The 26,908-nt window shown below is 41.0% G+C and overlaps 5 protein-coding genes across 6 annotated transcripts; 2 read left to right on the forward strand and 3 right to left on the reverse strand.

The window, feature by feature from the left end:
- Positions 1–902: 902 nt before the first annotated feature.
- On the reverse strand, positions 903–9,309 carry LOC124208576 (dual specificity tyrosine-phosphorylation-regulated kinase 2-like). Its single transcript, XM_046606405.1, has 3 exons — positions 9,005–9,309; positions 6,686–8,583; positions 903–4,165 (listed from the first exon to the last, which is right to left on the reverse strand). Exons 2-3 carry the CDS (start codon positions 8,117–8,119, stop codon positions 2,981–2,983), a joined length of 2,619 nt encoding a protein of 872 aa, XP_046462361.1. The 5' UTR covers positions 8,120–8,583; positions 9,005–9,309; the 3' UTR covers positions 903–2,980.
- A 372-nt stretch (positions 9,310–9,681) lies between these two features.
- Positions 9,682–13,084, reverse strand: LOC124208615 (OTU domain-containing protein 5-B-like). The gene is made up of 7 exons (XM_046606459.1): positions 12,802–13,084; positions 12,341–12,501; positions 12,032–12,275; positions 11,814–11,969; positions 11,587–11,743; positions 10,840–11,520; positions 9,682–10,776 (listed from the first exon to the last, which is right to left on the reverse strand). Exons 1-7 carry the CDS (start codon positions 12,931–12,933, stop codon positions 10,541–10,543), a joined length of 1,767 nt encoding a protein of 588 aa, XP_046462415.1. The 5' UTR covers positions 12,934–13,084; the 3' UTR covers positions 9,682–10,540.
- A 196-nt stretch (positions 13,085–13,280) lies between these two features.
- Positions 13,281–22,936, forward strand: LOC124208563 (dynamin-binding protein-like). Of its 2 annotated transcripts, XM_046606389.1 has the most exons (19): positions 13,281–13,429; positions 16,612–16,735; positions 16,842–17,022; positions 17,122–17,243; positions 17,349–18,570; positions 19,137–19,230; positions 19,299–19,467; positions 19,531–19,710; positions 19,784–19,933; positions 20,010–20,180; positions 20,243–20,311; positions 20,401–20,637; positions 20,707–20,868; positions 20,933–21,115; positions 21,190–21,414; positions 21,474–21,663; positions 21,751–22,169; positions 22,239–22,347; positions 22,420–22,936. In XM_046606389.1, the coding sequence occupies exons 2-19, from the start codon at positions 16,631–16,633 to the stop codon at positions 22,500–22,502; spliced, it is 4,071 nt and encodes a 1,356-aa protein (XP_046462345.1). In that variant the 5' UTR covers positions 13,281–13,429; positions 16,612–16,630; the 3' UTR covers positions 22,503–22,936. The 2 variants fall into 2 exon arrangements, with proteins under 2 accessions (XP_046462345.1, XP_046462353.1); XM_046606397.1 differs by lacking the exons at positions 13,281–13,429; positions 16,612–16,735; positions 17,122–17,243 and having other exon boundaries at positions 16,887–17,022.
- Positions 13,512–15,159, forward strand: LOC124208645 (zinc transporter ZIP1-like). Its single transcript, XM_046606498.1, has one exon. The coding sequence runs from the start codon at positions 13,773–13,775 to the stop codon at positions 14,898–14,900; it is 1,128 nt and encodes a 375-aa protein (XP_046462454.1). The 5' UTR covers positions 13,512–13,772; the 3' UTR covers positions 14,901–15,159.
- Positions 15,153–16,651, reverse strand: LOC124208638. The gene is made up of 2 exons (XM_046606485.1): positions 15,721–16,651; positions 15,153–15,660 (listed from the first exon to the last, which is right to left on the reverse strand). The coding sequence occupies exons 1-2, from the start codon at positions 16,476–16,478 to the stop codon at positions 15,255–15,257; spliced, it is 1,164 nt and encodes a 387-aa protein (XP_046462441.1). The 5' UTR covers positions 16,479–16,651; the 3' UTR covers positions 15,153–15,254.
- Positions 22,937–26,908: the final 3,972 nt, after the last annotated feature.

Consider the following 26,908-nt stretch of genomic DNA (forward strand, 5'->3'; position numbering starts at 1 on the left):
AATCGAACCAACGACCTCCTTTTTTATCAGATCCAATAACAAAAAGGAACGAATGAATGAACCAGCCCCTCCCCCTCCCACGAAGTCCAATGACTAGGTATACGTCAAGTTCATTTGTTGTTATATGCATTCCTTTCTTTTTTGTTCAGTCTTGAAATAAATCTTAATTTCAATGTTCAGACCCTAATCAAAACCTCGTCGGCCGTCTGGAAGACAAGTGAAAGAACGCAGCCGGATATAATTCATTCCATGGTGAAGGACTTGGCGGATAGAATTCACGCCTGTATTTTCCACAATGCACGACTGCCATCAAGGTCGTCAAACGACATAAAACTGCGGTCAAGTTAGTTTCTTTCTCATCCGGTTTGACTGCTTGTGAAAATGAAGAAAACGCAACACAATTCTTTTGGGAATTCTCTTTGCGTGGATTACAGCCGAAGCAAAAAGCAAAGGCTGTGAGCTATTGGTTTCTTAGAAAAATGACTAATGCCCAGTGACTTGGTAGCCTGACTGATTACGCAAACACACAACAATTTCGTCTTCTACTTGACGAGCTAATATGAAAAAAGTCGAACTTTCATTCGACGAAATTGGACGCTAAGAAGCAACCATGTCGTCATTTAATATTATTTCGTAAATATAATAAACAATAATAATAATTTGAAACTTGACAAGCTCTCGACCCTGAGCCGCCAGAAATAAATAGAACTGCCAACCTTCACCCAGTTTTTATCTGAAATTGGCGCCGGATCGGATGACGTCGTCAAACTCATCGATTAAGTGCGTAACGCCTCTTGCGTGTAACCAACCAACTGGACACATCTCTCTCCTTACTGCGTGGGGATGGTAGGGCGTGAGTATACGTGTCGTATCCATCAACAAAATTTAAAAAAAAAGGCAGGTGATTCATACGAGTTTTTTCTTTTCGCTGTCTTGTCGACTTAAAATCACGTTCATTACTAACATACGAGGAGGAACACAAAAGAGAATCGTAGAGAGGGAGACATAAGGGAAAAATTTGATTAAAGCACACAAGACACATGTGACACAATCAAAATCATTCACTTCATTATTATCGTCCAAAATACAAGGCCAAATACACAGCATTAGAGCAGCAATAGCAGTAGCAATACTCGGCACTTTCACGCATACACACGCACACACAACATACACACGACAGAGCGTCAATAAAAAAAACGGATACACAGAGAAAGAGAGAGAAAGAAATTGAGAGAGAGGGGGAGACAGAGAGTCGACGGTCGGGGCAAGATGATTTTCGGATCTCTAGCGAGAGTGAGAAGAGAACAACGCAATAAAAGCTTACTACGATGCATTTTGGTCATGACAACGAGGACTACGGAACAAGTTTGGAGAGACAGAGACAGATGCTTTCTGCTGGGGAGAATTGCGTGTGTGATTCCCCTCCGGGAATTTAAGATCCTTCCGCGGACTCCGAATGATCGGCGTCTTCTTCGTGCTCGGGGAAACAACATTTTGCCATGGCAACATCATGACCCCAAAAGAGACAATGGTTTTAATCGACGAGGATGCAATGACGCTAGGTATTGAAAGAGAGAACATTTTTTTCTTCAAGGTGCCATCTACAATTTACTGAGAGATGGGATTTCTGTGTGTGGATCAGAAACAAATAGTATGCAATAATACAATTTGTTCTCACGTCACACAGAATAAAGAGAGAGAACGTTCGCAGAGGAATCATTTTTGCCAACAAAACTATAATGGACAATCTAAACAATGCTACACTTGTTCCTGTTGAGTCATAACGTAGGCCGCCAATCGAAACGAGTTTTTTCTTCAGAAACAAAAACAAAAAAATGGGCAAATTACAATGGGACTGTTGCTCTCATCGACCAATCATATTTTGTTAAAAAAGGGAAAGAGGGATGCATGTCTTTTTTTTTTCTTTTTCTTTTAATTCCAGGAAAAAAAAATTTGAAACAATGCTGTGGGAGACTACAGATTCTTCGTCGCCGCTGCACTTCTGTTTGGCTATGGTCAAAAGTCATCGCCTAAAATGTCACAAAATTATTTGTCTTATTTTTTTTTTGTCTTTTTAAAATACATTTGTTATTCTTTTTCAGATTTTTGGCGTTTCCATACGGCGACGTCCAAAGTGAAAACTTCGACCCAACACAACACATACACAAAAAAAAATGAAAATAAATAAAAAAAGGTAAAAAAAAAAAAAAAAAAATGGCCAAAAGAAAAAAAGAAAACTAACAAACAAACAATAGTAAAAACGTGAAAACTAGTCCAGAAATCAACGAATGAGCAACACACCCAATCTCCCCTTTATGATTATGTGTCTTTTTTTACCACCCGGAGGAACCTAAACTTCCATAGCGATAACTTTGCAGATAACGCGAGCGAGAGATCATCACGAATGAGCGAATGGGTATGGAAGAGAGCTTCGTTTTCTTCTTCTTCTACTATCCTTTAGCCCACCCCATGTGTGACGTTCCCTGCCTCGTTCGGGAGTTGAAGTAAGAAGCAAGACAATTCGTCAACGATCCGCAGAGATCAGAATTTGATAAGGAGATAGAGATAGTCCGTTTTTTCTTCTTTATCATCGTTCTTCTTTACTCTCAAGAAGAATAGCGTGCACTAGCGAAATAGAGAGATTTCTACAGTCTTCTTTACCCGTGAGTGTTTTGCTTTCCAAAAAAAGAAAAACCATTTCAAAACAGGGTACATAAGTCGACAACGGCTGATGACTTTTATCGTTTGCTGCTCCTCGAAATAGACGCGAGGGGGTAGAGAGGCAGTTGACGAGACACAAAGTAAAAGCGTACGGGGGAGAGCGCATATGCTGTCGATGGATTCTCACGACGAGTTTTCATCCGTGTCGCGTGAAATGAGAATGCCGGGGTAAAATACATGTCAGATAAAAGAGAAAAACGAAGAGGAGAGAGAGAAGAGATTGGTTGTGAGAGCTGGGGGTTAAAAACTCTCAGTTTCATTAGGAAGAAACGCCGTTAGGGTAGCACGAGTGATCAATGACGGGTAACCGGGTAGAGTATCTTCTTTGCCCAGCCGCTGCTGCTGGACCCGTCAATGTCGAAGCTAGAGAGCCGGTACTGCCACTGTGGGGTAATTTGGTCGCTACCGACATGCCGCCAGAAGCAGTCGCTGAAGACGTTCCTTGGCCAGTCAAAGCCAGTGCTTCGTTCATGGCAGCTCTTCGGGTTCGCATGAAGACCCGAGTCGTCACCGGTGGCCAAGCTCCTCCTCCGTTCTGTTGTTGTTGTTGCTGCTGCTGTTGTTGCTGCTGACTACTTCCAGCTGCAGAGGTTGATGTACCAACAGAGGATGTCGACTGCTGAACCATGACTGTCGTCCCATTTGATGAAGTCGTATCACCGAGGACCATCAAGTCACCGGTTCCGCCACTGGAACGGTCGCTGATACAACCGCCATTACCGCCACCAGGACCTCCACCAAGACTATTGGTCCCGCTACCCACGCTACCGGTACTCGACGTTCGCCAAGGTGCCTGTCTAGCGGGGCTCTCAACGGCCGTAGATTTGGCTGGCGTTCGTGGCAACCGACGTCGCAGCCAGCCATGCCGCAAGGCCTCATCGGGAGTCATCCTGGTCTCTGGATCCCAGTCAAGGCATCGGGAGATGAAGTCAACAAAGAGGGTTTCGTCTTCGGACCATTCTGCAGCACTGATGCCATTGGTGGCCACGTTGGCTGCACTGTTGGCGGTGGTAGCCTTGTATCCCTGGCCTTTCGCTTTAAGGGCGGTGGCCAAACTTCGGTAACCGGGTGGTCCACGCGGTTTGCCCCGTCTAGACGAACCGCCTTGAAGCTCAATTGTGCCGTCCGGCCTGGTCGTGGCCATGCAATATCGGGGGTATCCCTTAGAGCTAAAGAACATTTTGGCTCGTTTCGATTGTTCGATGAGCCTCGGTGGCGGCATGCCCAATAATTCAATCATGCAGGCCAGTTGGTCCGATTCGTCCTCGCCGGGAAGAAGAGGGTATCCGAGATGGAGCTCAGCCAGGATGCATCCCAGCGACCACATGTCGATGGGTAGGCCGTAGCGCAGGCCCAGAATGACTTCGGGCGCTCGGTAGAAGCGCGACTGGATGTACGTGTAGACCCGATGGTTCTCGTAGCAGCTCGAGCCAAAATCGATAACCTACAGACACAAGGAGATACAGACGAATAGAAGCGTAAATATGAGAGAAACAAGGAGCTACTGCTATACCCTGCTCGTTATAATTACCAAGATTACATTACAATCGGTAGCTGAATCGATTAGCAACGAGGTTGCCAAGTGACAAAAGAACCAGTTCTTCTCATCGAGATACATAAAGAACCAAGGTTTCAAGGAGGTAAACAGAAACTACAGACTCATCGAGAGGATGACTTACACATTTGAATCTTTTGGATGAAATCGCTGGATCTGTTTTTCAAGTGGCTCGTAAAAGAGGCCAGCAGCTACTGCGTGAGACTTCTAAACCCCCTAAATAGACGCGCAGATGCGTCAGAAAAATAGCAGACCAAAACAAGTTCTTTTTTTTTTGTTTCGTTTAAACCGAGCAGACGTTGTTGATTAAAAAGCAAAAAACCTCGCAGGAAATGAAGAGTTCCAAATCGGGAACTTGACTAAGGCGGAAGCTCCTTGCCTTCATCCGGGGCTATACTATACACAACACACCTGACAACAAGATGGCGATATTACCCTTCACTTCTTTTCACCTCCTTGGCAGTGGCCCCGTTCTACTTCTCTTTTACCAAAAAACTCATTCACACGAATCGGAAGCACCTTAATGTCTTTCGTGTGGCTGGATCACCTGGATGACGCTTTCGACCTCATTCAGCAACGGACTAACAAGATCGTCGTCGGTTTTTATCGACGACAATTCCAATCTAGGTCATCGAGAAGGTGGAGGAAGTTGGGAATCTGCCTGGACAGTCGATTGTCCAGGCAGAACCCCCGAAAGAGAAGGGGAAAACGAACAGAAGAAAAAAGGGGAATAAGAAGTAAAAGAAGGAAGAATAATAATTCCAAGGTTGGAGGGGGGCGGCTCCTTCTTTGCTTGGCAACGTTGTGTATAGTGAAAGTCTCGAGGTTTTCTGGAGGGGTGCGAGACTTGCAGGGGCGAAGAACTTCATGGCCACTATATTCTTTAAAATTCTATGCCCTTCACAAAGTTCGACCAACCAAACACTAAAAAAATATACAATTCTTGCTGATCTGGTGAGCAACTCGCCCAACAAATATGATATACCCAAGTACTGTCGAAATGGGCAAAAAGAGTGTGCGACTTGTGGAAGACTTGCTGCTGCTGCTCGGAGCGTTCCCCAATCGGCGCCACAATGACCGCCCTTGAACTGTGACGCCGTTTCCCAGGCTTGCGCTGTTACGACCCTTGAGCGCAGTTCACTTTCCAATTAGGAAGGAAAATCATAATGAACTGAGCATCGGCAGAGAGCCTATCTACAGTTCAGCAGCCACGTCTGATTTTTACAACCTCGTTCGTTGTCACGCTGTTGTCGGCCAAGAAACGCTTCCATCTAAAGAGAAACGTGAAAGCTGGCAACCGACAATATGATTTCTCTTTCTTCATCATCATCCTACAAATACATAGACGGCACAGCAACTCCTCGTCAGTTTCTTCAAGTTTTGTCTTGCTTAAGCCCGTTCTTCCTCCGCACCTGTTGGTGTCCATTTTTTTTCCTCCTCCTCGGCTTTCTCCCAACACAGCTGGCTGGGCTCAAAAGAAACCCAACAAAGAGACTAGACGAGGGTAGAAAAACCCCACCAGGTGGCTAACCGAATGTGTTGGAGGTAGTGTAAAAAGAAAGAAAAAAAGCTAAAGCCACTCGAAACCAGTTCGGCAGCCCCTCCGGGGTCACTGCAGGTCAGAGTGTTTCCTGGGAACAAGATATAGCGACGGATTCATCCTTAGAAGAAAGAAAAAAGGAATATTTATGATTTAAATCCCACCATCACTCTACCACCCTCTTTCTTCCATAAATCCCCCTTTTCTCAACAAAAGACTCGGGTACCAACAATTGTACCTTTTCTTCCAATTTTTTTTTTCACACGCTGAATATATAGTAGTTGGCCGTTTCCTAAAAAGGGGAAACATCTTGCACATTGATTGGGAAACGCAGCATCGGTCAAGTTGCGCGTGCTGCGCAGAGACCGGACAACCCCAGAGAGAAAATCGATTGGCCATGTCACAAGGAAACCTCTCTCCGAGATAATGAACTCATGTGCCATAAAAGTCCCTTAAATTAGGACAACTACGACGACGACGAATATATTTATATTGTAGACCTGTAAACAACATTCGGTCAACGGAAATGTGCTTCGGGAGTCTATTGCTCTCTAACAATGCGGATCAAATAAAGTCACTAGCAAGAAATGAAGCCCTCCTCCTCGCACAATAAAAAATAACGCGAGTGCGGTTTTCCATCGAACCCGGAACACAGTTAATCGAAAATTTTCATCATCCCGCTATATTTTTTTCGGCTTTCGAGTCCCTAGTGAGAACGTTTCGGTTTCTTTCCCAAGAGTCCCGTTTCTATTCCGTGTACAGGGAACCGATGCCGTCCAGTTCATCCGGCTGACCATCACATATTCTTAAAAACCTAGAACTGTACGCGAGCGCGGATGAATAATACAATATTTAAAAGATGTACTCACTTTGATTCCACTGCGGCCCTGCTGCTTTAATAGGACATTTTCGGGTTTCATATCACAATGGATGATGCGGTTGCGGGCGAGAGCCTCTAAACACTGAAGGAGCGAATGGGCAAACTTGCGGACCAGCTGCAGGCTGAAGCCCTGAAACTTGTTCTTCTTAATCAACTCGTAAAGGTTGATAGAGAGCAGTTCAAAGGTGATACAGACATGATTGCGAAAAACGAAACAATCGTGCAAATGAATAACATTCATCTTGTTATCCTTGTCTTGTTTTTTTAAATGTTCCAAAATCTTGATCTCCTCCTGTGCTTGTCGATGGAAACGGGGTTGATTACGAACCATCTTCAGCGCCACGTAGACGTGGTTCTTGTGGTCGTAGGCTTTCACCACCTGGCCGAAACTGCCTTTGCCAATGACTTTGAGCACCTCGTAGCGGTAGGCAACGTGGTCATGAACAACGTGAATATATGAATCTTGCTCGTCGTCATAGCCCGAATTGTGCGTTGACATTATGGGCCGCTTTTTAGCCATGGCGCCGATGAAGTAGACGTGAGGGTAGTTGAGGATCTCCTGGCATTCGTAGGGCGTCAGCACGTTGCTAAAGTACTTGAGCACCTCTTCCGGCTGTCGTGGCTTAGCTTTGGGTTTTGTCACCACTCCATTACCCGTTCCGTTGCTCTTACTGCCAGAAGAAGAGCTCTGCTGTTGTTGGGAAGGTGGACTGTCACTCGGCATTTCGGATGATTGAACGTGCGGAGTTAAAATGGGCAAGAGAGCGACTCCTTGTTGTGGATGAGCGTTCAGATGTTGCTGCTGTCCGTTGTTACCTAACGAATTCAACGACGGGTGAGTATTGGACGAGGAAGTGGGCAGAGGTAGAGAGTGATGAGGATGAGGAGGCACGGCGACGGGTAGAGACTGTTGATGCGGTTGCCACAGCATCGACGAAGAGTCGTCGATTTGGCCTACACCACTCAGAGACGGTGGAGGTGGATAGAGAGATTTAAAATGTCCAATCGTCCTTTCGTCCAGGCCGCAGAGGTGCGGCATAGAAGGAGAAGTCAGACGGAGAGGGTCCAACGGTCCACCCGCGAGACTCAAGGCGGCTCCGAGTTCTACGGAAGGCGCAAATGAGTTGTGCGGATGATGATGGTGGTGTTGTTGTTGCTGCTGCTGATGGAGATAGGTAGGAACACCGTTATTGCCTGTCGTGGCACCACCACCACTGTTGTGGTGCTGAGGATAAGCGCCGGCAATCGATAACGGAGCGCCGTAGGGCAATGTGAAGGCGAACGGATTGCTGTTTTCCTCCGTATAGTGATGCGGGATGGCCGATGGATTGAGAGCGTTGAGTTCGTCGTTGGTTGCTTGCTGTGCCGCTACGGCTGCCGCCAGTCCGCCCCAGCGCGTGTTCATGAAATAGCCCAGCGACATCGCCAAACTAACCCACGCACACAACACCCACCCTTTTCCCCCACACACAACAACAGCTAGGACTCACTTTAGCCTGGCTGATTCCGTTGCTTCTAGCTTCTGTGTGATGGGCACAGGCAAGAGAGGAAGGTGGATGATTCTGGGTTGTTGTCGAACATGCACACAAAGAGGAACACAAACTTCGAGCCTTCTGTGGGGAGAAAAAGGCTCTATCACAGACGCCTAATCATGGCTCCACTTTCTTTCTTGGTTGATCACGCAGACATTCTCCTAGTGTGCTTAGTAGTGGTGTGGTTCGATGAATGAGGTGGCTTTGACCACATCCAGAGCTCGAGCTGCTGTAACAAAGGTTGAGGACAGCAGCATACACTGTCTCATTGACTTTTGATGTGGCGTCTTCTGTTGCACCGATCCCATCGGCGATTTCTTGGGCTAGTGTGGATATCCTTGACAAGAAAAGGTTCCTAAAACAAGACAAAGGCAGATGATCAGCATGAAAATCTTGAAAAAAAATAAACCTGGGCGTCCACACTTGAAACAATTGACCATCTCGAGACCACAAACAGCATAGAAAACCCCGTAGGGTACAGAAGGGCCTAGCCTTTCTTTAAAAATAATATATATCTAGAATTTCACCCGCCATGTTTTTCTATCCCCCTTCCCATCTCCCTTTTTTCTAGAGGGGGTATTTTTTGTGTCTGGTCCCCTCCACCCCTCCCCCATATTATTTCGTTCCCCCCTCCCCACCCCCTCACCATGGCCCTGACTAGTTGGGAATCCATTCCACCCTCCAAACACAGACACACACAAAGAGAACCCATACAGCCCGTAGATTTTCCCAAACGAAGCATCCTACACACAAAATTCTGTGTGGCGTTTCTTTACCTTCAGAGTCGACACACAAATAACTAATTTTGGGTCCTTTTGGTCGACGAGGTTAAAACTGAAGAGACTAAGAACCAAGGCGTTAGGAAACTCAAAATGTCGGACTTTTTTCAGTGCTGCACGAGAAATTCCTTCTTTGGCCCCACCACACACTCACACACACACACACTCTACAGTTTTTTTTTGTTTTCAGGGTGGGAGAAGTGTCGTCGACCGGACCCAAACGCCGAAATCACAGACACACCACACTCTGCAGGCCACACATAAAAGACTGGAAATTCTCTTGTCTGACCGTCGAGGGCGCCACTGCGCCTTCGTGGCCCCCTGGTGTTGGCTTTTTTCAATATGGCCGATCTGTGACGTCAACGAGCAAGTCACCAATCAGAAGCGAGCTGAACCCAGTCTATACAGTTTCCCCTATATTCCATTGCAACCGCATTTTCTAGCCAAAAGCGGGCTGAATTTCCTGCCCTCTCTGGCCCAAAAAATATATAGAATTCTTTTCTCGTTGCGCTGACCATGAGCATGGCCGCCTTTATGAAAAAAAGAAAATCGGGCCACGTTATTTTCCGCAAGCGCGCTGCTCCACATATTCATCAAATAGTTTACTGCATTGAGTTTCTCTCTTCTAATACACAAATGTACGCACATCCTCGCCTTGATTACAATACCGGCAGTCTGTTTGTTTTCTTAATTTATTTGCATAAAGCTTATTTTTTGTCTCTCATTTTCTTAAATTTTTCGTCATCATCAAATAGATTTATATCTGCAATATACGGGCGAGAGATAAAGAGAAGAAAGCCATTGACCTTTTCTGACATCAACCAAGAGTGTCAAGAGCAGAATAGGGAAGAGAGGGATTTAAAACAAATACACACGAAAAGCACAAGAGGTCAGTGATACAAGAAAACATATGATTTAGCTTTCAACAGACGGAATAGCTTGACGTGTTTCTATCCTACAACTAGTAGAAAAAGCTAAACGAAAACAAAAACAAAAGAACGTGACAAACGAGAAAAAAGAGTGCGAGTTATGGCCATCACATCAGCTGCTGCCAAGGTACGGGGAGACGTTAGTTAGTTCCAGCATCCGCAAAACGAAATGGAGAAAACCACGACGAAAGATATTCAAAGGCACCAGGAGGGCAAGAGGAGCATCCGCGGCTATTTTGACAGAAAAGCTGTGTAACGAATTATTACAATCCTCATTTTTTTTTTTTTTTTTTTTAAGTGATTTCTCCCTTTCTCGCTTCACTGGACTTTGAACGCGGATGAATTTTTTTTACATGATTTGGCAGCCAGTTTGCGAGAATCGGCAGTGGAGGAGACGGGGGTACAGGCAAGTTCAATCCAATTGTGTCAGTCAGACGTCATTGCGAGTCTAAATTTAGACCGAGAATCAAAGATTAACAATTTTGCATGGAAAGGACTTTCTTCTGACTCCTCCCCTGATACACGCCTCTTGAGCTCCCTGCCACTGACGGGGGGAAAAAAAAAGGAAAGCTAACACGTAGACAAAACAACTGAGGAGTCTGGGTTAACTATTGTTAGTCCCGTTCGCACTGGTCAGGTCGTTGGTTGGATCTGTCGTCATACTGTCGCGACTGCTCTGTTCAACCGGCTGCTCCTCTTGCTGCTGTTTGGTGTTATCCATCGTCTCGTCGTCGTGAGGGTCGATGGCTTCCCTGCTCTTTTTCAACTTGTCCAGATACTCTTGTTGCGATGCAGCCAGCACTTGAGCCAAAAGTCCAGCATCCTCCCAGTCTGCTAAACCTTTAGCCAATTTTAAAGCATAAAATTAAACTGAAAATATCTGTTGATATAAACGTCAGTTACCAAACATGTCAGGAGGCAACTGTCCCAGGAATGAAGCCGTTTCAGCCAATTCAAAGCCTGGCCCCAATCCCCAATCGGGTTTACTGGTGTTCACTGGGTTTGAACTTGAAGTACCAGCGGCCGGTGACGCGATAGGGCTAGTTGATGCACCTTCACGACTACTAGAGGTTGTGGCGCTGCGTGAAGTGGACGCTCTCGGTGAAGCATTTGGAGACTTCCGCTGGTGTTCAACAAAAGATGGTTTGGGCGAATTACGAGCTGAAGAGGACGTCGTTGCTGTTGTTCTTGGGGAACGGAGCTCGCAGGCATTCGAGGAAGTGGTTGCCGAATGACCGGACCGTTGCTGCTGTCGACTGCGTCGCTCGTTTTCTCTAAGCCAGTCGAGGTAACTTTCACGGGCAACTTGCTCTTCAATAGCTTCATTTGTTGCCTCCCAATCTGTGGCTTTAACTTTATCTTCTAACATGGCTTTTTCAATTAAGGTCTCTTCACTTTGTCGCATGGCATCACCCATTAATTTCTTGTCTGCTTGACCAGGGACAAATCCTGGCAATCCCAGTCCTACTCCCACAGTGGCTTTGTACGGATCAACCAAACTGTTGTAGTGCACTCCACGATGATAAGACAATCGAATAGGTTCGTCATCAGTCTGATGTTTACCATGGAAAATATTGATCGGCTCTGTAATGGGTTAAATTTAAGTAAGCCTTCTATTTAGCGAATTTTATCGAAATGATAAGGGCTTACCGACGCTGTAGCAAAATACTTCAATATGTCTGTTGTACATTTCGCTCATAGCCTGCATCTCAATGTGATTGCCATGTACATTTTCCAATCTTTTTCTACTCACATAGGCGGCAAAGTCTTCAGTCATATACTGTGAAAAGTAGTCTCCGTTTGCGTCCTTTTATGACAAATATAAATATAGACGTAATGTTTCAAATTCATAAAAATACAACAGGACAATTACTTACAATATAGTCCATACAATGTTTGCGAACCATTGAGTGCATTTCTTGATCACCGTAGATTTGATCAGAAACGGCACGAAACAAGCAGGCTCCGTCTTCACCCATCCGCTTAATAATAAAACCTCGTTTCCGCATCTTTTTCTCAAACCATCTTTCCTTCTAATAATCATATTGGCATTGATGGAGTTCTATGAATAACACTTCTGTCTTAGGAAACATACCTGTTCCCATTCTTCTTCAGAAATGGGGACATTAGAAGATGAAGATCTTGCAGGTCCATATTCATCTCCACTGTTATATCCACTTCCTGATTCATCTTCATGGGAAGAAGGATCTGGTACTGTATGGCTTGGTGTGGGAGAACTTCCTGAGCTGGATGAAGAGGCAACACTGTGCATGGCTGAACTAGTACTAGGTATGGCAGAGGTTGATGAATTCCTATCTCTGTGCTTGGGGCGGACAGCTCTAAATAAAAAAAAAATATGCCTGTCAAATTTCAATGCAACAAAATAATAACTGAGATTAAATACCTATGGGGACTGACTCTCATTCTTCTTTTTGTTTGACTAGGACCACTCTCCAGGTCATAATCTTCATAGCGAGATGATGACTGGCTGCTGTGTCCGTGGCTGTGGGGATGGCTTGATGATGTTCTTCCAGACAGCCTAGACACACTGCAAGTTTCTGCTACCTGTAAAATTTATGTAAAATACATTTTAATAAGAATCAACAATGCTGACTTTTTGTCATCTTTGTCAATAATAGTTATCAATACTATTTGCTTTTATTCATTGAGCACTGCCTAAATGGCAAGGGTGTAATGAACAAAGCACCATTTGCTTCTTGTACATAAGTACTGGTTGTAGCTGGACCGGCCATTTTGTGTGGTTGTTTCAGATGTCAATTAGAAGATGCACTGAAACTTCCAGCCATAATTTCTTCCAAAGGCTGTTTAAATACTGGGGTATATTTATAAAAATAATTTTTTTACCTGTGGTACTGGTCCAATGTGTGAAAGGTGATTATTGCTCCCAACTGAGAGGTGTTGTAGGGGAGATCCATCAGTATTACTTTCGGATTCCGACCGTGATTGAGATGACTTCTTTTTCGGCAGAATTGTCATGATGCTTGTGCAAAGATCACTCTCTTTACCGAAACGCCCTTGAAATGTACTCTTCGACGATTTCTTTTATCTATTCAACGAAAAAGACAAATTTTCCACTGAAAGATGGCCGTGTCTATTTTTCTGTCTAAATTATTTAGAGGTTGCCATGTCGATGAATAAGCGAAAACATAGAGTTTCAAAATGTTTCAAATTTTCAATGGAATGAATTTTCGGAGTGATGCTATGAATAAAAAACATAATTTTTCATGTTTGCAAAATTGTGTTGAAAAATATTTTTTAGCTAGCTTCTAGCTAATATGTATTTTTCAATTTCCGAATTTTTGCTCGAAGAAGGCAACCAAGGATGTTAATTGTATACGAACATTCTGTCTGCTCTGCCAGTATTGTGACATTGACTTCGTTTTGATCGTGTGTCTGGAATTTTACTTTTTAAGTGAAACATTGCATAACTTCTGCCAGGAAGGAATAAAATCACCCTGCATATACCTTTCAGGTAGGTGAATTAATTATTGTAGCATTATTGTAGAACCTGTCGTAGGTTCCTTCTAGCATGAAGTAAGAAAACGAGCAGAAGATGTAAAGCACAAAAAAAATAAAAATAAATACAAATCGACCGACAGAGGGTGTTGACCGAGCTCGAGTTAATATTTCGCTCAAGGCGCAGTAAGTGCCCTTGTCTCAAGTAGTTTTGAGTTTTATAATAACGCGAAGGGACAGTGAGTAGAGTCAGTGGCATCTGGCCTGTGCGAACGCTGAAAATTACTAAACGAAAAATTCTAAAAGAGTAAACAGTTGCATCAGTCCATCAGACACATCCAAGCATAGTGGCAGTCAACATGGATAGCCAAGTACTGCTGGTTGTCACTGCTTTGATTGTGTACATTGTTATGGCAATTTGTGCTTTGATTCCAGTCTGCATTGTAGCCAAGAAATCTACCAAGGACTGCAACTTTAGTCGTGGTACAGAAAGAATAATTTCATTCTGTAATTCCATGGCTGGTGGAGTCTTCATCGCAATGTGCTTTCTAGGACTACTTCCTTATGCGCAAGACAAGACGAGGAAAGTGCTTGCAGACCTTAATATAACAACTGATTTTCCTGTTGCTGAATTCACATGCATTTTAGGATTTTTCCTTATCATGTCAGTCGAACAGCTCATTCTTCAATGCCAAAATTCAAAGAACAAGACCAATGGAGACTGGGAAGTCCCAATGGCTTTTGACGAAACTGATAGATCAAGTAAACTGAATTATTATAACACAGTCAGAGATGAAAGTGCTTCAGAAGAACTGCTTGGCAAAAAAGCATTAGAAGCAGTCTCACCAGAGAGTCCTTCGATTCTAAAGGAAATCAACATCCCCAGGATTTATCAAAATGTTCCTATGGTCACCTTTAAGGAAGAAGATAGCGATGAAGCACCTAGTCCTAAAAAAGTTCTTCAATTGGAACCAGCCCAAGGCTGCAGCCACCATCAAGTAGAAAGAATTCTCAAGAACAAATCTGGGGGAACCCTACGCCTAACTCTGCTGTACATGGCTATTAGCATTCACTCATTATTTGAAGGAATGGCCTTGGGCTTGCAGACAGAACAAATGAAAATCTTTCACCTGTTTTTCGCGATCGTGTTTCATGAAGCCCTCATCGCCTTTTCAGTTGGTATCACAATGGCAAGACAGCAATTGACTCTCCAACAAGGAGTCAAATATATTCTCATCTTCTCACTGGCTGTCCCTTTGGGGATTTGTCTTGGACTGGTCGTTCAACAAGCTCCCGGTACTGGTGGATCTGTCGCTTCTGCAATATTTCAATCTCTTGCAGCTGGGATATTCATTCACGTCACATTCCTCGAACTTATTCCGGCCGAACTTGCTAGTTCGAAAGACAGAATGGTTAAAGTTGCATTCCATTTCCTTGGATTTATAGCAATGGCGCTTGTGACCATTACAATGGGATCGCACCATTAAATCCGCAAAATTCGTTCTTTCGTGATGATCTTCATTTGTTTACATACTCTCTCTGTTTTTCTTTTACTCCTCGTTGACTCTGGCATGATACTATTGTCCACGCGTTCTCCAATTTTGAATTTGATAATCTTGAAATTTTTTCATGCTGTTTGCTTTTGTTTCTTGAACACTAGTCGCCTTGTGAGTTATAAGATCTAAAAATAAGTGCAATCAAGAAAAGTACGAGGAAGGCGGAAATAAAAAGAAACTTAATCGAAAAGATGCAACTGTTTTGATGAAAGCACACAGCTACATTCACAAACATTTAAAAACAAAATCTGTATACGAATTCTAGTCTTGCAAAGAGGAAACCGCTCACAACTGCATTCGGAAAAGATAGAGAAGTTCGTCGATTGGAGCCATGTCGACTTCCTCTTGGGATTCAGTGCTGGGTTTTTTACCGAGTTTCGGAAAGTGAACGGCCCCCCGCAGTCTGTTGCGGTTGACGACTGTGATTCTTTTGAATTGGGCCGGGGCGGATGTGGCATTAGCTTGCGCTTTACGTTCGCGCTCCTCCCGATGGGCTGTATCTCGCTTTATTTTCTCGAGTTCCATAGTCTTCTTTTTGTCAATCACTACTTTTGCTATGATTTTCTTGAGCATGAGAGGATCGCAAGCATCGACCATCTGCAAGACGTAGTAAGCATAGCGTTCGAGAGCGGCCAAATTGCTTAACGCATCACAACTGCTGCTTTTCGGCGAAATGAATTGCTTGTACATGCTAAAAGGAAGATTTGACAGAATGTTATAGAACTAACGTAAATGTGAAAATAAGTAATACCGGTGAATAGTGGCAAATATTTGGTCATTTAAACCGGACTGCATTCCACCCCCACTGACACAATTCAACGTGTTTGTTGGCGTTATTTTTTCCAAATTGTCTTCGCTGACATAGCTTTCACTCTGTTCGTTGGCGGAGTCGCAACAACAATCCATCAGTTGGCATGCTTGGAAAACCATTCGCGATTGGGCGATAACATTGCGTTCCTTGTGAGCCAAGCGACAGCGAATCAAAAAAGGATTTTGCATTACTTCAACAATCTTATCATCCTCGTCTCTGGACGTAGACGTGGACTGTCGAGCGCTTCTGGGTGTTCGTGGTGAAACCTTGTGAGATATGATTTCACTGAGGAAGGATCGATGCTCTTCTAGACCATCGAGCCAATGCTTCAACTTCGCTCGTTTTCGGATCAATTCTTGGTAGAGCATTCGGCTTGTTTGTATCTCAGCTTCCAGAATTCTTCTACGTTCAGCTACGAGCCTACCTTTTTTCTGTAATTCGAGAGTTTCCTGGTCATCACGAAGTTGACGTTGATGACATGAATGAGCTCGGGCAGCTACTTCATCAGATTCACGCCTCAGCCCTTCTCTCATTTTTGTTCGTCTCTCTTCTACTTCTTGGCACGCTCTTCGTAATTGATCGGCTGTGTAGTCTAATCTTACCATTTCGCGTTTGAAATCCACGAAATTTACTAAATAATCGGGTAAATGGGGAAGTTTGGTTTGCTCCCGTTTCCCACTCGCCTCTTCCTCCGCCATTTTACTTTCGGTCCTATCGATTCAACACATTCGCTTCCTCCGTATAGTCTTGACAACGTTTGTTTGTGATGTTTTTCGTCCGGATATTTTATTTTGATAAATAACATTTCTGATGAAAATTTTCAATCACTAGATCCCGTTGGGGCTAGTCCATGGCGAACAATGCCGTCCGTTTGCCATTCATCGGACGCGTTATCTACACATTCCACGCGCAGCTGGATGGAGAGTTGAGTCTGACTAAAGGCGATTTGGTCTTGGTAACAAAATCTTTTAGTTTTCTTTCAATTCAATCTAGCTTTGTATTCAAATTGACTATTGCATTTTTAATTTAAACATTTTTTCTTGTTTTTCAATCACTTCTAGGTTAAGCAGACCGAGGATCGCTATTGGTATTATGGTCAACTGGGCAGTGAAACGGGTCGTTTTCCACAGAACAATGTCAGTGCTATCACAGACCTGCCTCCACCCTTGCCTGATCAGCCTTATTTTGCAGCGTTGGCGAATTTTAACCAACAGCAACCCGGTGATCTCTCTTTCTCACGAGGTATTCTTAGTTTTCAGACCGTTTATGCAATTTTCCTGTAATTAAATTCACGGAAAAATTTTGTAGTTGCTTGAGCTTAATGTCGTGTTCGTGATCTAGGTGAAATTCTAGTCGGCCTTAATCGTGTTGACACGAATTGGTGGTTCGGTCGCAGTACTGACGGCCGAGAAGGTATATTTCCCACTTCCTTAGCTTGGCAAGTAGATCTGCGTCCTGCCCAGGTATTCGTTCCATCCTTCTTTTAGTTCACCTATAGCACATACGTATAGCAAGTCCTTTCACCAAGATCGTGTATTAATTTTAGAAATGTTTACTGTGTATTTCAGAATATATTAAATAGCACGCCGTTGGTCAGAAGAAGGGCTAGAGTCTTGCAACATTTAGTTGCCCAATTGCCTGAAGAATTGGATCTGAAAAAAGGAGATGAAGTCATCGTTACTGGCGAGGCAGAGGATGGTTGGCTCCGAGGAGAATCTCAAGGAAAGACTGGAATTTTTCCTTCCGGTTTTATTTCGTTCATAACAGAAGATTCACCAAGAACTTCTTTTTCCCAAGAAATCTCAGCTAAACCTGTCGTCATTATACCCGCCACCACATCCTACCCGATTCAAAAAGTCGATGACCACTTAAATAGAAGACCTTACGGCATCGCCAGTTATGACTTCCGGGGTCAGCAGTCCGACGAACTCAGTTTTTCAGTTGGTCAGACTGTCTTTTTATTTCGACATGTCAACGCTGAATGGATGGAAGGCGAAGCCAATGGTCGTAAAGGAATCTTTCCTACCTTGTTTGTTGACATCGTCGTTGACTGCGATGGCCCAACAACACACGAGCAATTCGACAAATCAAACAATTTTTTGCTAGATTATAATAAATCTAATAACTTGCTATTAGATACAGCTAAGAAATCGAATAACTTGTTATTTGATTTCGATCCTCTAGTAAATGGTGATAATTATTCAACGCTTAACATTTCCTCCAACGAAACAAACAACCGAGAAAGCAATCACTCTACAGCAACCTGGGGGGCCTCCGCTGGCAGTGCGCACACGAGCTTAGACAGTTTAATCGCTCGAAATCTGAACCTATTAGGATCGACTTCATCTAGCCAGGCCTGTGAGAAACAAAGACCAGCGTCGTGGTCCCAAACGCTGAATAAGCTGCAAATTGAATACTCAACCCAACCCGAGCGAAAACTGCCTCCTATTCCGCCTCGACGACAGGAAACTGAATCTCTTAGCCAAACGATACATCATCATGCCCCATCGTTACAACCGACCATAGAAAATTTGGAACTCGAGGTTGTTGGAAATGAACCAATTATAGGGATGGATAATTATGCCAACAGCGAAGCGTGTGGAAGCATCTCATCAGGAATGAGCGATAGTGGCGCCTCGCGACGAAAGAGCTACACAAGACCAGCTCCACCGCCACCCGCCGATTCGCCGAATCTGGGCCTCAGCCGTCAGGATTCGTCGGATTCCATCGGAAGTCACTTTCACTCAGGCCCGCAACCACTCAGACCCGCGCCTCAAATTCCGTGTGATAGTAAGTGGCTATAATTTTTTATATCGACGATTTATTTACAGTTAGATTTATTAAGGACGCTCGAACATTTTTACGAATTCTTTTTGTTATGTTAGCCGTTGTAAAAAGAAGTGTAAGGCGAAAGCTCTTATTTTTACGTAAAAACCACATTGTGAATTCAGCTGGTAACAACTGTTGTGCGAGAAATAGAAATGGTGGACAGAGAAGACAAGATAATAAATACCGAATCTATGACGATAAGGGGCGTGATAAAAAGTAAGCCAAAGCCAAGCAGCAGACCGTATCGCTTGGCACAGAACGTGGATAGAAAGATAGTGAGGTGGTTGTCGACAACAGAGTGACGTCGCGCAATTCTTTAATATTACAAATTTAAAAAAAAATCACATTTTTGAAATATGTCCTTGGATAAAAACGACTTCGAAAGTTTGCATCTCTCTAATAATGCGATTCTTAAAAAATCAGGTATTAAATACTTATCAATTATCTATCAATAAAAAATCGTTATGGTATGAACCTGTTAATTTTCTAGATGATAAACACTAATCGATAATAATTTTTTTTTGCAGGTGGTGATGAACGCGTGGAAGGTCGTCGACAGAGAATCGAAAAAGCAAAGCAGCGCAAAATGGAGGAAGAACAGCTACGTGATTTAGAGATGAGGTAAGCTTCAGTGATTAGTCAGTCTGATAGACCATTTTCAACTATTTATTTTCTCCCTATTTCATTAGAAAAAAAGTCAGAGAACAGCGGGAAAAAGTTGTAACGGAATTACTGGTGACGGAGCGCGAATATTGCCGTGATTTAAAGTTAACCTGCGAAGTTTTCAAGTTAAACGATCCTCAGTACCTGGAGATGAAAGGTGTTGATGTAGCAACCCTTTTCGGAAATATTTTAGAAGTATATTTTCATTTTATTTTAACCAAGCTTTTAAAGAAATACGTTAACTTATACTTTTTAAAGGTGATAGCCCTTTCCGAAGCTTTCATCGATGAATTGAACCGATGTAACGTAAACACTGAAGAATCGAATTCAACGAATCAATCAATCGGCAAGAGTTTTATTCAGACGGAACCTGAATTTCGTCGCGTATATAGCCTTTATTGCATTAATCATGATAACGCGCAGTTTCTTTTGGAAAAAGTAATTGTTGTTGTTGCTTTTTGCGCAACTTCTTATCTCAACAACTTACCCCTTAATCTTTTTTTTACTGCAGTACGAAACTCTGCCCAGCGTCCATAAAGTGTTGGATGAAGGGATCGCCACTCTTCGAAACGAAATAGTTTGCTTCAATGTGGGTTCAGTCATTATTAAACCTGTTCAACGCATACTGAAATATTCCTTGATATTGGGAGAACTGATAAAGGTGATCTATTTTTCTACTGTTATCTACGACAAAAATTTGATCACAGATGACTGAAGTATTTGTTTTTGTTACACAGCATACCGAGAATGATCACCCCGATAAAAGCAACTTGGTATTAGCCTTGGGACTGATGACTAATGTTGCCTCGCATATCAACGAAAGCAAGCGCAAAAAAGAAATTGTGCTCAAATATCGTGATTCTGGATTGGAAGAAAAGCTCAGTGCGAGAATCTCTCGTTTTAACATGGTAAACCGTAGAATTAAAAAATTAGCTTTACTGAATTATAATAACGTTGTTTCATTGAAAAGCACTCTGTGGCAAAAAAATCTTCTCGAATTGGCATGCTCTTGAAAACGTCACTTGGCATGGCTCCCACGGTCAGTTTTCTTCAAATGCCTCTAAATTATCGTCTGCCATTTCCAGATAATTGTTTGTTTAGTGTTAAGTACCCTTCTTTTATTTACAGACGAAGGACATAGCTTTCGAGGAAGTAGAACTTCGTTTCGGAGAACTGTTTCGTGTCATCCAGGCGGCTTTGCGAGATATCACTGCCGTATGTGAGCAACTCAAGGGCACTTCACAAATACAGTTCAATATATCAGAAGCTTTTGCTTCTTTCTACGGTGAAGCAAACAGAGTCCCACTGATCGACAACTTCCGTACAGCCCAACGTATAATTTACACACAGCACTGGAACTCATTTGTGAGTGCAAAAGTGTTTTTTTACGCCATCATTAGAATAATATAAGTAAATAATGTTTTATCATCTTAGGACGCTTACGTCATACAACATGTACGTAACCCTTTAACGGCTTTGTGCGACGCCTGCGTGGGTCCTGAAAGGCTAATTGTTAAGAGACGAGACAAATTGCTCGATTCAAACATCGCTAGCGAGCGGTTGGCTAGAAATAGAGATCCAGCAATGAGACGCACCGTGAGCTTTTTGTTTATCTATGCATGAAGTGATGTGACTTATTAATAGATGATTTGAAATTTAGTTGGAGGAAGAAGAAAACCTAGCTCGAAATACCCATTTAGCTCTTAATAGTCAACTTATGGAGGAGCTTCCAATCATTACAGAGCACGGATATAATATATACCGACGCTGCGTTTCGTCGTTTTTATATGCCAGGAAGCTTTTGGTTGGACGGATTACTAAATCTTTATTAGATTTAAATGAGGTATAGAAGTCTATTAGAATATTTGGTCGTTTTCTCCAACAAAAATTATTATTTCTTACCGATATTATATTTAGATTTCAGATATCGCCAGTCTTCAAGGAGAAATAGAGGAGGATTTCCAACTTTCCTACGGCAAAGCCGTGGATCGCTTATCTAGAATTACTTTTATTAATAAATCCTTTCGCCGTTCATCCACCAATGTTGTGTCAACCGATGGATCTGTTTCTCCCAATGATCCTGTGCCAGTACGGAATAGGCTTTCTTCTGCTTTAGGCAATCATAGCCCCGGAGAAGGAATTGTAGGTTCCATAATCATTAATATTTAGTCGATCTTTTGTATTTATTTGTCATGAATCAGGTTGTTCAAAGTCGAGAAACGGTCAATATTCTTCGCTCAAAATATCAACCCGAGCAATTGTACATGGTGACAGGTCGTTGTGAAATTAGGGATCCAATGGACTTGTCAGCTAATTCCGGTCTAATTGTCAGTGTCGTCAAACGAGAAGATCCAATGGGCAATACTGGCCGCTGGTTTGTTGATGCCGGAGGTAAAATCATATTTATAATTACAGGGAAATATATAAATTCTTATTTAACTAATAAGTTAATCCCTTTATATGTTTCGTCAACGTCAGAAGTGCGAGGTTTCTTACCTGCTAAACATCTAAATCTTTTTTCGCCACCTGCATCGACTCATTTAAGACCCGAATCCACTACGTCGGTGGCATCGAGTGTTGTGAGTGTTACCTCTTGTAATTCTAGCTCATTGGAAAAACTCTATTTCGATGAAGAAGAAGAACCAAGTTCTACAAACGGAGAAAATGTATATGATTTACCTCCTTCGTATGAAGAAGCTTTGGGAAACGAAGAAGCACAGTCTCCCCATCGTTACTGCGAAATAGATGATTTATTAGTTGACGAATCCAATTCTAAAGAGATGAACGCAGCGTATTACTCTCCTGATGAGAAGGCTGAGAGTCCTATTTACGCTATCATAGAAGACATCATTCCATCAAGAGAAAGCAAAGAGAAGTTATCCTCAACGGAGAATAATGTGCGTAATCATTTTGATAGCACATAGCTTTATCACATAATAATGCTACTGATAAATTGTATTTTTCAGATTTATAAAGTGGAATTTACATTCCAAAAAAGCACAATCTTAGAGATTGATTTGCTTGAAAATGAACTCGTCACTGTCCTTGCTAAGCACGATGAAGGTGGAAATGAAGGTGAAATAATATTTTTATTTATCCTAGAAAACAGTCAAATGGCAATATACTTTTTTTTCTAAAAAAACTCAGAATGGTGGTTGGTAGAAAACGATTCAGGAGCTCAAGGATACGCACCCGCTGCATATCTAACAAAATGGCCACAGACGTTGTAGTTCCTCATTTGATGAAACTCAAATGTTACATTTCGCATTTTATATGAAACTTCAAAATAACTGGTATAACATTTTATTTTGAAAAATTTATCTGTGTAATTTACCGGTATATTTACTTCTTCGTACGCAGAAAAAAAAACAATTCATATTACATATTTAACCAAACTGAAACAAAACTTTTTCATTAATCCCTCTAATAAGTATAATCACTAATAACCAATTGGAAGCAACTAATCATCAAGTTGAAATCGGGGTTCTTAAATGGCTGTCTTGATAAGGGAGAGAAGAGAATAACGAATTTAAAATTGCATCAATTCGCTATCACTTTGATAGAGCGTATTCGAATATCTCGTTTCCCAATTTGCACGATTTTTTTCTTGTGTAAAACTGCCAGTTGTGCCTTTAAAGATATAAATAAATTGAAAATCCACCGATCTCTGCTGCGAGAGCAAGTTTCTCTCTAGAACTAATTAACCTGCTTGTTTTGAAATCTCCTATTAATGTAAACAAAAAAAAATTTAAAATTACGGTGTCTTTTTGATTCGGTTTTAGCCCAACTATTGTAACCTTTATCTATTTTTTTTTCATCCAATACCTGACGTAAAAATTCATTACATGTGACAGGTTGCATTGGTGTTGAAGAAATACCAAAAAACGTCCCAAACATCTAGCCTGAAATATTTCCAAATCGTGGTAGAGACCTTTTCTATCACATATATTAGTATTTTTCGTGTTGAATCAGTGAAGAATACTCTATTTTACAATAATTAAAAGAGAAAACTCATTACACGTGTTAGGTTGCATTGGTGTTGAAGAAATACCAAAAAAAACGTCCCAAACATCTAGCAAGAAATATTTCAAAATCTTGTTGGAGACCTTTCCTATCACATATAATGGTATTTTTCATGTTGAATCAGTCTATAATACTCTGTTTTACAATAATTATAAGAAGAAACTCAGTACATGTGACAGGTTGCATTGGTGTTGAAGAAATACCAAAAAAACATCTATAGCCTGAAATATTTCCAAATCGTGGTAGAGACCTTTCCTATCAAATGTAATGGTATTTTTCATGTTGAATCAGTGTAGAATACTCTATTTTACAATTATTATAAGAGAAAACTCATTACATGTGACAGGTTGCATTGGTGTCGAAGAAATACCAAAAAAACGTACAAAATATCTAGCCTGAAATATTTCCAAATCGTGGTGGAAACCTTTCCTATCACATGTAATGGTATTTTTCATGTTGAATCAGTGTAGAATACTTTATTTTACAATAATTATAAGAGAAAACTCATTACATGTGACATGTGGCATTGGTGTTGAAGAAATACCAAAAAACGTACAAAACATCTAGCCTGAAATATTTCAAATCGTGGTGGAGACCTTTCCTATCACATGCAATGGTATTTTTCATGTTGAATCAGTGTATAATACTCTATTTTACAATAATTATAAGAGAAAACTCATTACATGTTGCATTGTGAGCATTTGAAGTTTTTTCTGACATCATTTTGTGATTTCAAGACTTTACGGTCACACCACAGGCTTAATACTCAACAACAAAATAAAAACTAAAGCTCAAAAGATTCAAAGGACTGTCCTCTATTACCTAGGTTTCAAATATTCAAACACCAAAATAAATTTCAAAAGTTATGAGCATTTGAAGTTTTTTCTGCCATCATTTTTGTGATTTCAAGACTTTACGGTCACAACAGGCTTAATACTCAACACCAAAATAAAAACTAAGTCACAACAGATTCAGGGGACTGTCCTCTATTACCAAAGTCTGAAATATTCAAACACTAAAATAAATTTTAAAAGTTATGAGCATTTGAAGTTTTTTCTGTCATCATTTTGTGATTTCATGACTTTACGGTCACACCACAGGCCTAATACTCAACACCAAAATAAAAACTAAGTCTCAAAAGATTGAAGAGACTGTTCTCTATTACCTAGGTTTCAAATATTCAAACACCAAAACAAATTTCAAAAGTTATGAGCATTTGAAGTTTTTTCTGCCATCATTTTTGTGATTTCAAGACTTTACGGTCACACCACAGGCTTAATACTCAACACCAAAATGAAAACTAAGTCTCAAAAGATTGAGGGGACTGTTCTCTATTACCTAGGTTTCAAATATTCAAACACCAAAACAAATTTCAAAAGTTATGAGCATTTGAAGTTTTTTCTGCCATCATTTTTGTGATTTCAAGACTTTACGGTCACACCACAGGCTTAATACTCAACACCAAAATGAAAACTAAGTCTCAAAAGATTGAGCGGACTGTCTTCTATTACCTAGGTTTCAAATATTCAAACACCAAAACAAATTTCAAAAGTTATGAGCATTTGAAGTTTTTCTGCCATCATTTTTGTGATTTCAAGACTTTACGGTCACACAACAGGCTTAATACTCAACACCAAAATGAAAACTAAGTCTCAAAAGATTGAGGGGACTGTCCTCTATTACCTAGATTTCAAATATTCAAACACCAAAACAAATTTCAAAAGTTATGAGCATTTGAAGTTTTTTCTGCCATCATTTTTGTGATTTCAAGACTTTAGGGTCACACAACAGGCTTAATACTCAACACCAAAATGAAAACTAAGTCTCAAAAGATTGAAGGGACTGTCCTCTATTACCTAGATTTCAAATATTCAAACACCAAAATAAAATTCAAAAGTTATGAGCATTTGAAGTTTTTTCTGCCATCATTTTTGTGATTTCAAGACTTTACGGTCACACCACAGGCTTAATACTCAACACCAAAATGAAAACTAAGTCTCAAAAGATTGAGGGGACTGTCTTCTATTACCTAGGTTTCAAATATTCAAACACCAAAACAAATTTCAAAAGTTATGAGCATTTGAAGTTTTTTCTGCCATCATTTTTGTTATTTCAAGACTTTACGACTTTTCTTCAACACCAATACAACCTGTCACATGTTCTGAGTTTTTTCTGATAATTATTGTAAAATAGAGTATTCTTTACTTATTTAACACAAAGAATACTAAAACATGTGATAGGAAAGGTCTCCACCACGATTTTGAAATATTTCATGCTAGATTTTTGGGACGTTTTTTTGGTATTTCTTCAACACCAATGCAACCTGTCACATATAATGAATTTTCTCTTATAATTATTGTAAAACAGAGTATTATACACTGATTCAACATGAAAAATACCATTATATGTGATAGGAAAGGTCTCCAACACGATTTCGAAATATTTCAGGCTAGATGTTTGGGACGTTTTTTTTGGTATTTCTTCAACACCAATACAACCTGTCACATGTTCTGAGTTTCTTCTGATAATTATTGTAAAATAGAGTATTCTTTACTTATTTAACACAAAGAATACTAAAACATGTGATAGGAAAGGTCTCCACCACGATTTTGAAATATTTCAGGCAAGATGTTTGGGACGTTTTTTTTGGTATTTCTTCAACACCAATGCAACCTGTCACATATAATGAATTTTCTCTTATAATTATTGTTAAACAGAGTATTATACACTGATTCAACATGAAAAATACCATTATATGTGATAGGAAAGGTCTCCACCACGATTTCGAAATATTTCAGGCTAGATGTTTGGGACGTTTTTTTGGTATTTCTTCAACACCAATGCAACCTGTCACATATAATGAATTTTCTCTTATAATTATTGTAAAACAGAGTATTATACACTGATTAAACATGAAAAATACCATTATATGTGATAGGAAAGATCTCCAACAAGATTTTAAAATATTTCATGCTAGATGTTTGGGACGTTTTTTTGGTATTTCTTCAACACCAATGCAACCTGTCACATATAATGAATTTTCTCTTATAATTATTGTAAAATAGAGTATTATACACTGATTCAACATGAAAAATACCATTATATGTGATAGGAAAGGTCTCCAACAAGATTTTGAAATATTTCATGCTAGATGTTTGGGACGTTTTTTTGGTATTTCTTCAACACCAATGCAACCTGTCACATATAATGAATTTTCTCTTATAATTATTGTAAAACAGAGTATTATACACTGATTCAACATGAAAAATACCATTATATGTGAAAGGAAAGGTCTCCACCATGATTTCGAAATATATTATGCTAGATGTTTGGGACGTTTTTTTGGTATTTCTTCAACACCAATGCAACCTGTCACATATAATGAATTTTCTCTTATAATTATTGTAAAACAGAGTATTATACACTGATTCAACATGAAAAATACCATTATATGTGAAAGGAAAGGTCTTCACCACGATTTCGAAATATTTCAGGCTAGATGTTTGGGACGTTTTTTTTGGTATTTCTTAAACACCAATACAACCTGTCACATGTTCTGAGTTTCTTCTGATAATTATTGTAAAATAGAGTATTCTTTACTTATTTAACACAA

This window comes from Daphnia pulex, chromosome 2, assembly GCF_021134715.1.
Source record: "Daphnia pulex isolate KAP4 chromosome 2, ASM2113471v1".
In the NCBI taxonomy this organism is placed as follows: domain Eukaryota; kingdom Metazoa; phylum Arthropoda; class Branchiopoda; order Diplostraca; family Daphniidae; genus Daphnia; species Daphnia pulex.

Excerpts from the sequence above, each read along its gene's own strand:
- LOC124208576 (XM_046606405.1), bottom strand. The coding sequence starts at position 8,119 with ATGTCGCTGGGCTATTTCATGAACACGCGCTGGGGCGGACTGGCGGCA. Across the intron at positions 4,166-6,685 it reads AGGGCCGCAGTGGAATCAAA|GTTATCGATTTTGGCTCGAG; the intron begins GTGAGTACATCT and ends TTGTGTCTGTAG.
- LOC124208615 (XM_046606459.1), bottom strand. The coding sequence starts at position 12,933 with ATGACAATTCTGCCGAAAAAGAAGTCATCTCAATCACGGTCGGAATCC. Across the intron at positions 11,521-11,586 it reads AGTATTTTGCTACAGCGTCG|AGCCGATCAATATTTTCCAT; the intron begins GTAAGCCCTTAT and ends AACCCATTACAG. Across the intron at positions 10,777-10,839 it reads GTTGCCTCCTGACATGTTTG|GTTTAGCAGACTGGGAGGAT; the intron begins GTAACTGACGTT and ends AATTGGCTAAAG.
- LOC124208645 (XM_046606498.1), top strand. The coding sequence starts at position 13,773 with ATGGATAGCCAAGTACTGCTGGTTGTCACTGCTTTGATTGTGTACATT.
- LOC124208638 (XM_046606485.1), bottom strand. The coding sequence starts at position 16,478 with ATGGCGGAGGAAGAGGCGAGTGGGAAACGGGAGCAAACCAAACTTCCC. Across the intron at positions 15,661-15,720 it reads ATATTTGCCACTATTCACCG|CATGTACAAGCAATTCATTT; the intron begins GTATTACTTATT and ends TCTTCCTTTTAG.
- LOC124208563 (XM_046606389.1), top strand. The coding sequence starts at position 16,631 with ATGGCGAACAATGCCGTCCGTTTGCCATTCATCGGACGCGTTATCTAC. Across the intron at positions 20,181-20,242 it reads GAATCTCTCGTTTTAACATG|CACTCTGTGGCAAAAAAATC; the intron begins GTAAACCGTAGA and ends TTCATTGAAAAG. Across the intron at positions 21,415-21,473 it reads ATAGCCCCGGAGAAGGAATT|GTTGTTCAAAGTCGAGAAAC; the intron begins GTAGGTTCCATA and ends GTCATGAATCAG.